This window comes from Aricia agestis, chromosome 11 (genome assembly GCF_905147365.1).
Source record: "Aricia agestis chromosome 11, ilAriAges1.1, whole genome shotgun sequence".
Taxonomy (NCBI): Eukaryota; Metazoa; Arthropoda; class Insecta; order Lepidoptera; family Lycaenidae; genus Aricia; species Aricia agestis.
The window spans coordinates 17,033,889-17,046,189 of record NC_056416.1 but is presented as its reverse complement, the minus strand read 5'-3'; the positions used below and the strand labels follow the sequence as shown (position 1 = coordinate 17,046,189).

Below are 12,301 nucleotides of genomic sequence, written 5' to 3'. Positions count from 1 at the left end.
GTGTTTTCCCTCCGCTCCCTCATAAGTTTGAGTGTCTCATCCGAAAGTTTGGATTTCCTGCCCGCATGCTTGGGCCTGCAAAACCTTTCACCTTCGACCCGTATGCTCTCCACAATTGCATTTAAAGCCTTGTCAACTTCCATTGTAGTTTCCGAGATGTTAAGAGCGTCGAACCTATTTCTCAGTTGTAACTGAAATTTCTGGGTATCAGCGACGGATTGTTGTAAGTTGGGTCGGAGAGTAGACCTCAGCATATGGGCTCTTTCGAGTTTGAAGCATACACTCAAGGATCCTCGCAGTAGTCGGTGATCGCTACCGGTATTGAACCTGTTGATCACAGAGACATCCCTAAATATATATTTCCGATCCGTAATGATGAAGTCTATCTCGTTCCTTACCACAGAGTGACTACAAAGAAAGTGGACTTCGCCATGTCCACTTTCTTTGAGGCTTCTTTTTGAAGAAGGAATTCATCAAGAAGAGCCCCTCTTTTTCGAGAAAGTTGACCAGCATTTGCCCCCTGCGGTTTCGAATCCCAACACCGTGCTGTTCCAAGCAAGATTCGCCGCTAGCTCGTACTCCTACTTTGGAGTTAAAATCTCCCATGACAACATTGAAGTGGGTCTTATGGGTGGTATTTAAGACCTTGGAGATGTCTTCGTACATGGTCTCCACTTCGTCATCGGAATGTGTCGAGGTTGGTGCGTACACTTGTACTATCTTAAGAGAATACCTATCGGTGAGTCTCAAAACAAGGTACGCTACCCTCCCCGACACACTCGAGATCTCAACAACATTGTCGACGAGAGATTTGTTGACGAGGAATCCCACGTCGCCTCGGGATGTATGATCTCCCTCTCGGAAGTAGAAAAGGTGACCCGATGGCAGAGTCATGGTGTCTTCCCCTTGTCTTCGGACCTCGCACAACCCTAATACGTGCCAACGGATTTTTTCCAATTCTACCTCCAGTTCGACTAGGTGGTCTTCGAGTCTAAGCGTTCGTCCGTTGTACGTCGCCAGGTCCAGTTGGTGGTAGCGATCCGTAGCCCGGAGATTCTTAGCACCCCTCGCAGTGCCGTTACCATGGCCGCTACCGTGGCCAGGAATAGCACCGCTACCGGGAACTAGGGGCCATCTTTTTCTGGTGCGTTTCATGAGAGGCATTTGCTCATAATTGCCACGCGGAGCACGCGGATTAGCAATCTGACAGGGGGCCAGTGAATCAAACCATCAATGCTGCAGCCCATTGATGGCCATGGATTTCTTCACTGACCCTTTCGTTGATGGTTTTACCGCCATCCTTCGGTTGACTAACTGCGCTTGATGTTAGATCTAACCCACACTAATTATTGTGAGACAGAACTAACATCAGGCGGGCGGTGGGGTCGTCACAACCCTACGCCGCCGCCGTCTGAATATATATCAGCCTAATTAATAATTTATTTTCGAGAAAAGTAATGTTAACAATCAGCACAGAAAACGCCTCATCACATTTTTTCTATCAACTCGTCTATCTTTTTCTTTGAACGGAAACGTTAAAATATTACAAAAGTAAGCGGGTACAACGTTAATAATTCAATATAATCTGTAATCTCGTAATATTTGAACTCGGAATTTCCTATAAAATGGCAGTTTTTATCACGTATACGAATTAACGATAAGAACACAATTTGTAAGATTATAAATAAAATTATTGCCGCAGCGATATAGTCCGTATGGACCGTCTGACTCGCTCGTGTCGAATGAAACTTGTCCATCTACAAATTTTATTAATATTACAGACACGCCACACCAAACCTCAGAATTTTTTCCGTTACAGTTTTTTTCACACATTTTATGACCTCATTATCATTCATATCCATTCACATAATTTTAAAGACTTTTAAGTCAATTAATACAGAATTCACAGGTCACGAGCGAGCCAGACGATCCTTTATCTTAGCATAGATCATGACACCCATATTATCTATTACCGAAAGCCATTACACCTTACCCCTAAATCATCCCTCGCCGGTCGCGTTGTGCGTTTGTAAAGTAATGTATACCATGCGTCAAACCCGAAGACAGAGTAACAAATATACCGACCGACGGTACTTGGTCCAAAACTGTTAATATCTATACTGTACATTTGGACTCAATACGAATTCAAACAACAAATTATCTAGAGAAACCCTCAAGTCAAATTTACAACCATTGTAACTGATCATCTCATCGTCAGCAGAGGTATTCTGTAAACTCTTTGTATACACTCGGGTCACACTAGGGATAGGGGGGAAAAGTTTGCGACAACAGTAAACGCGCTGATAATATTGATAATCATTAATTCAATGTATTCGAGAATTAATTACCAAAATCTCGCATTTCCTAATTATTAACCCGTCACAATTCACAACTGTGACGTCAGCCTAATTTAAAACTCTAAAGACACAGTTTGGAACACGAACTCACTCACACTCGTCGAACACACTCAGACTTGTCGAACTCACTCGGACTCGTCAAGCTCACTCAGATTTGTCAAACTCTCTCAGACTTGTCGAATTCACTGAGCGGGTCAAAATCGCTCTAATTTGTAGCACTCGCTCAGGCTCGTCGAACTCACTCAGACTCGTCGAACAATACAGAATACCGCTGCCGCGAGAGGCGCGTGTTTAGACGTAACAGACTCTGTGCTGGAGGCGAATCACACCGTGGTGACCCGGTCGACCTCCACGTACCGCACAGAGTCCTCGCTTGGTCAGCAAATTACTTCCTTCTCGTCGAAGATCGCCGTGTCCGACGAGAGGCTCTTCAGCCGCTGCTGCAGCGCCGACCGCCGCCGGCGACACGACCGCGCTACCGCTATCTGAAATTGGAAAGTTTCGACGTGATTAGGTTTTTGAGAAAAACTAAGGATTACGAGAAAAGAGGACTTTGAAATGACGACTATGCGATGCGAATCTAAATTATAATGTAGGCGACCATCAATTACGCTATAGGTACTAATATATCTTTATACCTAGCTTAAACAATGTATCTTGATGGAAGATAAAAGATCTTATATACCACAGCGAAGGTAGCCAGCAGCGTGCAGGCAATAAACGCGAGCGCGTAGTGCGGCGGCAGGCGCAGCAGGGCCGAGCACTGCGCCAGGCGCTCGTCGCTGCCGTCGGGGCACTGCGCCACGCCGTCACACCATAGTGCTGGCGAGATGCACGCGTCCAGTGACGCGCAGCGGTGCGCGCACTCGCCAGATAGCGCGAATACCCCACCGCGAGGTAATGCGCGTCTGGAATAACCACCACACGTATTATAAACCTTTAGCCTAGTTCCTAAATAAAAACATTTGATATAAGCTTATCTAACAGACATATTTTTAGAAGTTACTTTATTTTACCTAATGTATGACAATTGCGATGTTTTTCAAACTACTTGAAACGACGTCGAGGGAAGGATTTCAGTGAGTAAAAGATTGGTTTTAATTAGAACCTTATAGTTTCCAAGCTTTGACCAGCTATATCTTATAAAAGAACTCTCAACGTTTCCTCCAGTAAACCATCATCACCCACCTTCTAGACAGCTCAAGCCAGGTGACGTAGTACGATGCTGTGTCGGCAGCAACAAGCTCCAACGCGAGCGCGCGCGGGCGGTCCATGTCGAAGCGGTCTGGCGCGGGCGGCGGCGCCAGCACGTGCCGCGCAAGCTGGTCCACCTCGCGCGTCCAGCCCGCTGAGAACACCTCCACTACACCTTCCTAGAACGGGGAAAAGAGCTAGGATTTAGAATACAGGCCATATGTGAGAACCCAGTTCTAGAATTATAATAAAGAACGTAGGTAGTTGGTACCACCAAAAGTTGATAATGAAGAATAAAAACTTGATACAAGGCATCGATAAATTACATAGCACGTCCTATTATTTATGAGTTGATGAAAGCAAATGGGGTGTGATAAGTCATTTACCTCTCCATCAGGAGGATCGGGGCAGATGAATATCGGCGACAGTCGTTCAGCATACACAGCGATTCTGTTCTGCGTGCGGCACATGTGGCGCAGGTCAGGCGCGACGGTGATGTTGTTGAGCAGCGTGAAGTTGTCGAGGTCGGGCTCGCGGATGACGGCGCCGGGGATCTGCAGGTACAGGTAGCGGCCCGGTGACGGGTCGATCAGCCACGGCCGGTGGTCGCACTGCTCCTGGAGATGAATAGAGTTTCTGAATTCTATGCTTATAGGATTAAAGGGAAACTTAAGTTGGAGATCAGACGCGGCTCAGCTAAAGTAGAGTCAGGAAGCAGGTAGAAATACTGTTCTCTCGTTTATTAAACGAAAATATCGTTATGTATTTGACACACACGATGAAGAGCCAACAGCAATGGGTAGCCTTTTCATGGACTAGCAACCGAGGTCGGAACTACTCACAGACTCCAGCACCGGCACGCTCGCCGCCAGCCGCAGCTCGCCGCTGGAGCCGTACACGCGGTGGCTGCCCTCGCACGGGCTGTCGAGGCGCACGAACTCGACGGAGGCGTCGAAGCCGAAGGCGCGGAAATCGTCGGCCGCCGTCATGTTCACCACGTCGAACTTCAGCTCCACGATCTGCGTGCGCGACGTGAACTCGTAGTCGCCCACGTCACTGAAAAAATTTAAGTAGTGGTGTATGTTTCGTCAGTTATGAAGACACTTGACAAAATAATATAGCATCGTTGTATAATATTTAAATAGCTATATAATTCTGTTAAAAGTTGGTTTGCTGTAAATTATGATAGACAAGCACACTCACTTGAACACCCTAAAGTCTAAACATTACTCCTATGGCCTCTTTTAAACGAAAACTGCTATGTTTAAAGCTTGTTAGTAAGTGTCTAAACACACTAGGCCGAAAATACGCGGCCGAAGTTCTTCATGATTGCGCTTGCAATGCGCTACGCATACAATCGAGTACGTAATTACGTCGTCGTGTATCATCGGTAATTTGAAATACATTGCAGGCGTAATCTTACCGAACTTCGACCGCGTATCTTCGGCATGGCGTGTTTAGACCACAGGCTTAGACACTATCAGTCTTGACGGCGTTATTAAAAAATAATTGATAAACATACCTGCACAAACAATCCCTCGGTACGCCGGGTCCGCTGTCCTTCCAGGGTTTCTCGAAGATCCTGACGGCGGCGGTGGGGTCGCCGGCGCAGCGGTACCAGGGGGAGTGAGCGGAGTGCACGGTGCGACACAGCCGCGCCCCGCCCCGCACCCCCCACACCCGCAGCCGCACACCCTCCCCGGGGTTCGCCTCGAAACGGTACGTGCAGCTGAAAATACGTAAATAAACTCGATTCGAATCATCTTTTCCGATAAGACAAAGTGACTGTATATATAATATAAAATAATATTATAGTCACTCCGCAATCAAAGTTATCTAAAAACCAGAATAAGTATAATTTATTTTACAGAAAGTACTGATACCAAGCTGATGAACATTGTTAGTACTAAATTAAACAGTTTTTTATTACTGTGTCTATTAGAAAACTCTCCAATTATTGTGGAAATAGAATTTGTAAGAAATAAATATCAACGAACTCAAAATAACTCAAAAAGCTATAGAATTCATAATCGTTACGTTTTCGTAGTAGTGCTACGAACTCGTAGCATGGTGTAGCAACAAATAAGTTATTTTCGTTACGAAATTTCTTGATTCACTCGCCGCGCTCAAAACGATAATAGCTTCAAAATTCCCATCTCTCACCTAATGTTCCTATTCCCTCCCCGTCCGTAGAGGAAGACGTCGCGCGGCGAGGAGAAGGTGACGGGCGGGTCTGGCGGCGCCTCGGGGAAGGAGCGGGACACGAAGCGCCGGGAACACGGCCCGCGCCCCCAGGGCTCACCGTCCTGGTGCAGGTCCACGAATTCGTAGAGCGCCTTGAAGAACACCGGCCTGAAATAGATAAATGTTTCAAAGTGGCTATCAGGGCCTTTTTCCTGTCATGCGTATTATCACTCGCGCGCAGATCTAGTCCGCATGCGGGTGACAACATGCTCCCGGCCGGGCGTGCTCTCTAAGCGGTGCTGCAATTTCCAAACTTTTATCTTAAAAGGTTCAGGAGTTCTGTTCAGTGCCTTTGGATCCAGATACACCTTCGTATGAAATTTAACTCATTTGTAACATATATTTGAGTTATTAGAAACAACATCTTAACCACGTGTGTTTTAAAAAAATTCAAGGATTTTCCTCGATTGCTCATAGATCCCATCTCAGATCACTACTTCTGTAATTTTTATACAAAATTAAGAATATATCCTATACAACAACACAAGAATTTTTAAAATCGGCCAACAAACATTGAAAATATCACCAAAACACCTGTTATGATGCTAAATATCATGAAAAGTACCAATAATTGGGTCCTAACGTGATGAGTGATGACGCATACTATAATTATTTTACTGTTGTGATGATGATGATTCATCAAATTGATATATTAGCTTATTCTTTCAGTTGTTTAAACAACGCCAAAATCCCCGAACCTGTATTTGTAAGGATTCAAATGGTCTGTTCGGCGCCTTCGAATCCAGGGTATAACCAGGTGCAAAATCTTACTTTTTGGTAGCATTTGCCTCGAATACTTCAGAAAAAATGAAATCACTATATTGTTTCTATACAAATTTCAAGGAGTCCCCTCGATTCCTCATGGATCCCATCATCAGATCATCACTTTTGTGAACACTGAACCAAATTCGGATTAAACTCTATACAACAACAAAAGAATTACGAAAATCAGCGAAGTTATAATAATAATAATAATAATCTATGAACGCTTCACACCACGTCAGTCTGGCCCCGTGCTAAGTACCTAAAGGACTTGTGTTACAGGTACCAGACAACGGAAATATATTTAATACTTTTATACTATGCATATATTTAAGATTTTTTACCGACTTCCAAAAAGGAGGAGGTTATACGTTCGGCTGTATGTATCTTTTTTTTTTTTGTATGTTCAACGATAACTCAGCCGTTTGTGATCCGATTTTCAAAACTCTTTTTGTGTTGTATAGGGTTTAACTCGAATTTGGTACCATGTTCACAAAAGTGGTGATCTGATGGTGGGATCCTGGAGGAATCGAGGGGACTCCTTGAAATTTCTATGGAAACATACAAAGGGCCCTCGCCCCTCAATAATGCGCTTTTTGAACGTCGAGTCTACCTGCTTACCAGCGCTTTAGGAAACCTTACTCCGGATTAAGGAGAATGCCGGATAATCCCCTGATCTTTTTGGATTATTTAGGCCTACTTGAGAATCTGGGTTAAAGTTAATCGTGGATTAAATATTATGTCTCTGGTTTTTCGTATTTATGAAAACGAAGACTTGATGTATTGATACATATAAAAAATTGGCGCAAGTGAGTGTTAAGTAGCTGGGTTCCTAAAAATATTTATGTATTATATTATAAACATTATAGATTAATGTGCTCACCAACAAAAAAAAGTCTAAATTGTGAGTAAAAAATTGTTTACTTTATAGCAACCTGCAGTTTTAATACTCGATCAATTTGAATCTGAACAAAGCATAACAATCATTACAATTACTTCCTACTTACGTCATAACTATTTACTCGTAGTAATTAATCCTACTCACTTCAACGCTGTACCCTGCGTCAGCTTCAGCTCCAAGGTGAGCGAGTCTCCTTTGGACAAGAAGCTCTCGGTCCTGGCGCAGGCCCTGGACTTCCTCAGCAGCGCATGCTCGCAGGTCCTTGGAGCCCGCTCGCGACAGAACCGGGCTATCAGCGTCGCGTTGGTCGGTGGTCGACCGACGATTACTGACTGGGGGGATGTAGCACGAGACATCTGGACTGATCTCTCTTTGTCACTGGAAATAAAAAAAGAAAGGTAAGTTAAGATATTAAAAAAAAAAACCCGTAAAAAAACGAATTATATAAACCCCAAATTCTCCAGCAGGTTGATGATGAGATTCTGCTAAGAACACTCTCCATCGTGTCAGATTGCAAATAAAATTAACTTGATTGAAATCGGTCCACCCGTTTGGATGCTATGATGCCACACACATACACACACACACTCATAATATGTCAAACTTATAACACCCCTTTGATTTTACAATGTAGTTCCTTTGAAGTACATAAGCAGTTCCTACATATATACTATAAAATATGCAATGGGTTGATTTTTTCTTAAGAAAAAGAAGCGCCTTTATTCCGATCGAGTAATTTGAATCACAAAGTTAGATTACTATAAATTGGCGTTCCTTCCGAATTACCGAAAATACGAGAGAGGCAAAAAAGGGAATAACTCACCAGAATATATCGCTGCAGCCGGGCGATATCCTCATGGGGCCGTCCCAAATATTCAAATGGCTCCCGCAGTACTCGTCCTCGGGGAGATTCGGGTTGAGGGCGTTCGTCACAAAGAACTTTAGCACCGAGAACCAGACCCTAAATCTGGGGGCCGAGAACTGCCGCCTGTAGATAATGTTGCGGCCCGTCGGCCCCGACGTGTCGATGCCCTGCATGTGGTAGAGGCAGGTGGTGTTTGGGGGCAGAGAGTGCTGCGGGTGCTCCAACACCCCCTTCCCCGTCCCCCGGATCCAGAACTCGCACGCCCGCTTGTTTTTCGCGTACGTCGGCGATTGCTGATCGACGAACCGGACCTGAGGATGATGGGCGGGTAAAATACCGAATTGGGACGATTTGATTAAGAGGGCTACTGACCCAAAAAATCAAACATCGTCCTTCTCTCTTCACACTCACGCCCGTCTTTCATATGCCAGGTAAAAAAGGACGACAGCGGAATCATCGCCAAGTTAGTTTTACTTAAATAAAAGACGAACTATAATGATTATGAAAAAAGTGCTTTGAGCAAATTTAGGTTTTATCAATGGTTTTTTGCACAAAAATATTAAAGAAAAGACAGCAAACTTCGAAGATCCAAGCAAAAATGTGTCTAAAACAAGGTTTAAAAAAAAAAGAAACTATCGAGCATTTTTTCAGTAATCGTGTTTTCGTCTAGAGCATATTTTAATCTTCATGAACTGAAGTTACTTGTGTAAAAAAATCAGTTTTCTAGACCTTATAGATTTTAAGATCTAGGTTTAACTATGTCGTCAAGTTTGGCTCAGCCTCAGGTGCATTCTTAAATTACGATATTGTAAGAATAGAGAAATCATAAATTAGGAGTTGTACTCTGATTGAATTATGACTTTTATTACGAGAAATTATGGAAAGGGCATTCGTGCATTCTGCTCTCGAATTAACCATTAATTAATTAAGTACTCGTAATGGAAAGCGTTTTAAATGAGCGGTAGAACGAGCAGTATTTGCTTTGGGTGCTCGAGCGCTTGCTGAGTACTTTGGAACTCTATTGCCAGAGCGATAGGGTTGAAATGTGGACGAGCAGAGTATCCACGACTGTGCAAAGTACATCGGCCATTATAATGCATGGTGGCCAGTAATTACAGTCTGGCGAGGACCCAAGTGTCGGTCGACTGTAGCCAATAATTTATTAGATGACCGAACTGTAACCGGCAATTATCGCCCAAATGTATTGGTGATTGTGAATTAAATTGAACTTTTGTATCGGAAACTAATGTGGTTTTGGGTTGAATTTACGAAATTGCGATTTCATTCTCACTTTGTATTATACTGCTCTATTTGTATTCAAAAAGTCCTGCCTAATGGCTTCTCTCGCAAGTCGCAACTTATGAGTTGCCGATAATTTATTCTGTTCTGAAAAAGCTGTCGCTTCATTTCTTTTGATAGAAAGTTAAAGAAGTTCACATAAATAATGTACTACTAAAACACAATACTATCAGTTAAAATGCCAAATAAATCAGTATGTATACGACTATTTTACTTCTTGTATACAACATTTTAATGCAATGAATTAAACCTTTAAATTAAAAATTATAACAAGAGTAGATATAACTTTCAGGGACAAGTCTATTTTAAGGTGTTACACCATTTTGGCACAAGTTAGGACAATGTCGTCGCAAGTAGAATTCAATTTAAACCCATCACTTTGTTAATTAAGTCCCTCAATGGTCTGTTGATAAGGGAGAATGGCTGTCAAACATTACAATGAGAGCGGCCGTGAGAGCACAAAGAGAGTTTCCAAGACAGGCGCAATTGTTGCCTAACTACAAATGGAATAAGGTGATAATTTTGGGCACACAATTATACATTTCTACTACTAGAATATAGCGATATCAGATATTGTGAAAACCATATAATATTATATTTTTAGGTAAATCTTTGAAAATAGTACTACCTAAGTAATTTTGAATAAACTTACATAGGTACATTCAGAAGTTTTTTTTTTACTTTATTTCAATTTCCTTTACCAAGGCATGAGTTTCAGTAGAACAACATTACAAATCTCACCTCAACCTCCAACTGGAAGCCGTGTAGCGACTGCGAGACGGCCGGCTGCAGGAACGTGCCGAACGGCGACGTCGTGAACTCCACCAGCAGCTCCGGCCCGCTAGATATCGCCTCCGGCACCGACACGCCGCCGCCGCAGAACCGCAGGATAACCGGGTCCCGGGTGGTGTACCCGTCGTACACCGTCACGTAGTCCTGGACTTCATCGCACTGCTGCCAGAACTTCAGCTCCCGCCCGTTATTCTCCCTGTCCTGCTGCGACGGAGCATACAACGCCTTCTGACTTCGAATAGAAACCAACTGCCCGTTGGGCTGCTTCACGACTATAAGAGCATGTTTTCCCTGGGGCACCTCGTGTTGTCGCACCGCGTAGTAGCAGGTCAAATTTCTCGGGTAAACGCCGGGGAAATTCGGGGATTGTAATCTGCAGTTTTTACGATCGCAGTCGCTGAAGATCCGCGAGCAGTATGTGCCCGCGATCAAATCCCCGAGGTAGTACTCGGGGGTTTTCGCCCGAGAGCTCGTGTCGTTCCGAGATACGTTCGTCAGATATAACATCGGTCGCAGCTTGAAGAAGGGTCTTTCTGGAAACGAGATATCGGATGTAATGTAATGGTTTTTGCGTGGAACGCCGTTTCGTGTTACGTAATGCGGATTTAGGTCGACAGTGTCGTGCCGATACCAATAATTTTCAATCATGTTTTCGTTCTAATTTCATCAAATACTTAATGAATAAAACAGCTGGTCCCAATCCGCTATTAATTTCCTAGTAATTTAATTGTTGTATCACAGTCGAGGGCGTTGTTAATCAATCTGTATAAAATGGTTATAAAAGTAGGGCTTTAGCTGAAATTTTATGTGATCAATAAAATACAACAATCGTATTTTCCTCATTATAATTTTATTGTAGACGACGGGTAAATCGAGGAATATCCAAATGACAATATGAGGCTCAGAAATTCACAAAAAAAAACATTTTACATGAAGTTGTGTGCTTCGATTCGCCGTTTGGACTTTAACTATCTACTAACTGATACTTTGTATCCTGCACTATTATTAGCGTAGGATATTTCGACTACCATACAATCAACTCACCAGTAGGCGGGGAGCCTCCATATCGTACTGTTGCATACTCCTTCCTCAGAACTTTATACGCCATACGGAAATCAAAGTTGTAGTTGTTCTGTTCCTTCGACAGATGCAGTAATCTTATAATGAGTGTAATTGACTTGGTCTCGCTGTAATATATGGAGGGGCCCCAGGAGGTCCCACACCAAGACCCCCCGACCTGCGGCCTGCTCGCCTCCTGGATCTGCATGTAGCCGTCCGGACAGCCATCATCAGTGAACGAGGTGAAGCGGCCGAGCGTAAAACTGTCGAAGAGGATCTGGAACAACATAATAATTAACTCAATATCCTATATATTATAAATGCGAAAGTGCGTCTGTCTGTCTGTCTGCCCGTTACCTCTTCACACCGAAACCGCTGAACCGATTTTGTCACCAGGCCCAGTGTACAGTGAAGTGTTCCGTCAACTTAATATTGATGATTTAAAAATCTTATGCATATACAGCATTTTGCTAGACTAGTGTCCAAGTGCTAGTGCGGGCAAAAGGGACGTGCAAACGTCACCTATTCTTAAAAAGCGAGTTAGTTTTGAGGACTCTTTAGTTTAGATTTTTCCATAATCATTGTGCATAATATTAATGCTCAAACTTTTATTGTTTTACCATTAGGCTTTTTTGCATAATCTTTGTGCATAGTTTTAGTTTTAAATTATATACTTCTATTATTTTACCATTTTTAATATACCTATCATGAATTTATTATTTTTTACCATTGTACTTTTAACGTTTGTTTTATTTTTCTTGTATATTAGCAGTAACCTTGTTATGTAACTGCTTATAATGTAAGATTATGGTTTACGAGTCGTCTAAG

General features: G+C 43.1%; 1 protein-coding gene across 1 annotated transcript in view; it reads right to left on the bottom strand.

Annotated features, from left to right (window-relative positions):
* Positions 1-1,426: 1,426 nt before the first annotated feature.
* Positions 1,427-12,301, bottom strand: part of LOC121732087 — a 103,772-nt gene continuing 92,897 nt past the window's right edge. The window contains exons 4-14 of the mRNA XM_042121877.1: positions 11,459-11,750; positions 10,364-10,947; positions 8,282-8,634; positions 7,603-7,836; positions 5,715-5,903; positions 5,074-5,280; positions 4,394-4,607; positions 3,938-4,168; positions 3,546-3,730; positions 3,043-3,265; positions 1,427-2,842 (exon numbers count right to left, since the gene is read on the bottom strand). Coding sequence (XP_041977811.1) covers positions 2,735-2,842; positions 3,043-3,265; positions 3,546-3,730; positions 3,938-4,168; positions 4,394-4,607; positions 5,074-5,280; positions 5,715-5,903; positions 7,603-7,836; positions 8,282-8,634; positions 10,364-10,947; positions 11,459-11,750 — 2,820 coding nt within the window. The 3' untranslated portion in view covers positions 1,427-2,734. The remainder of the gene's footprint in view (positions 2,843-3,042; positions 3,266-3,545; positions 3,731-3,937; positions 4,169-4,393; positions 4,608-5,073; positions 5,281-5,714; positions 5,904-7,602; positions 7,837-8,281; positions 8,635-10,363; positions 10,948-11,458; positions 11,751-12,301) is intronic.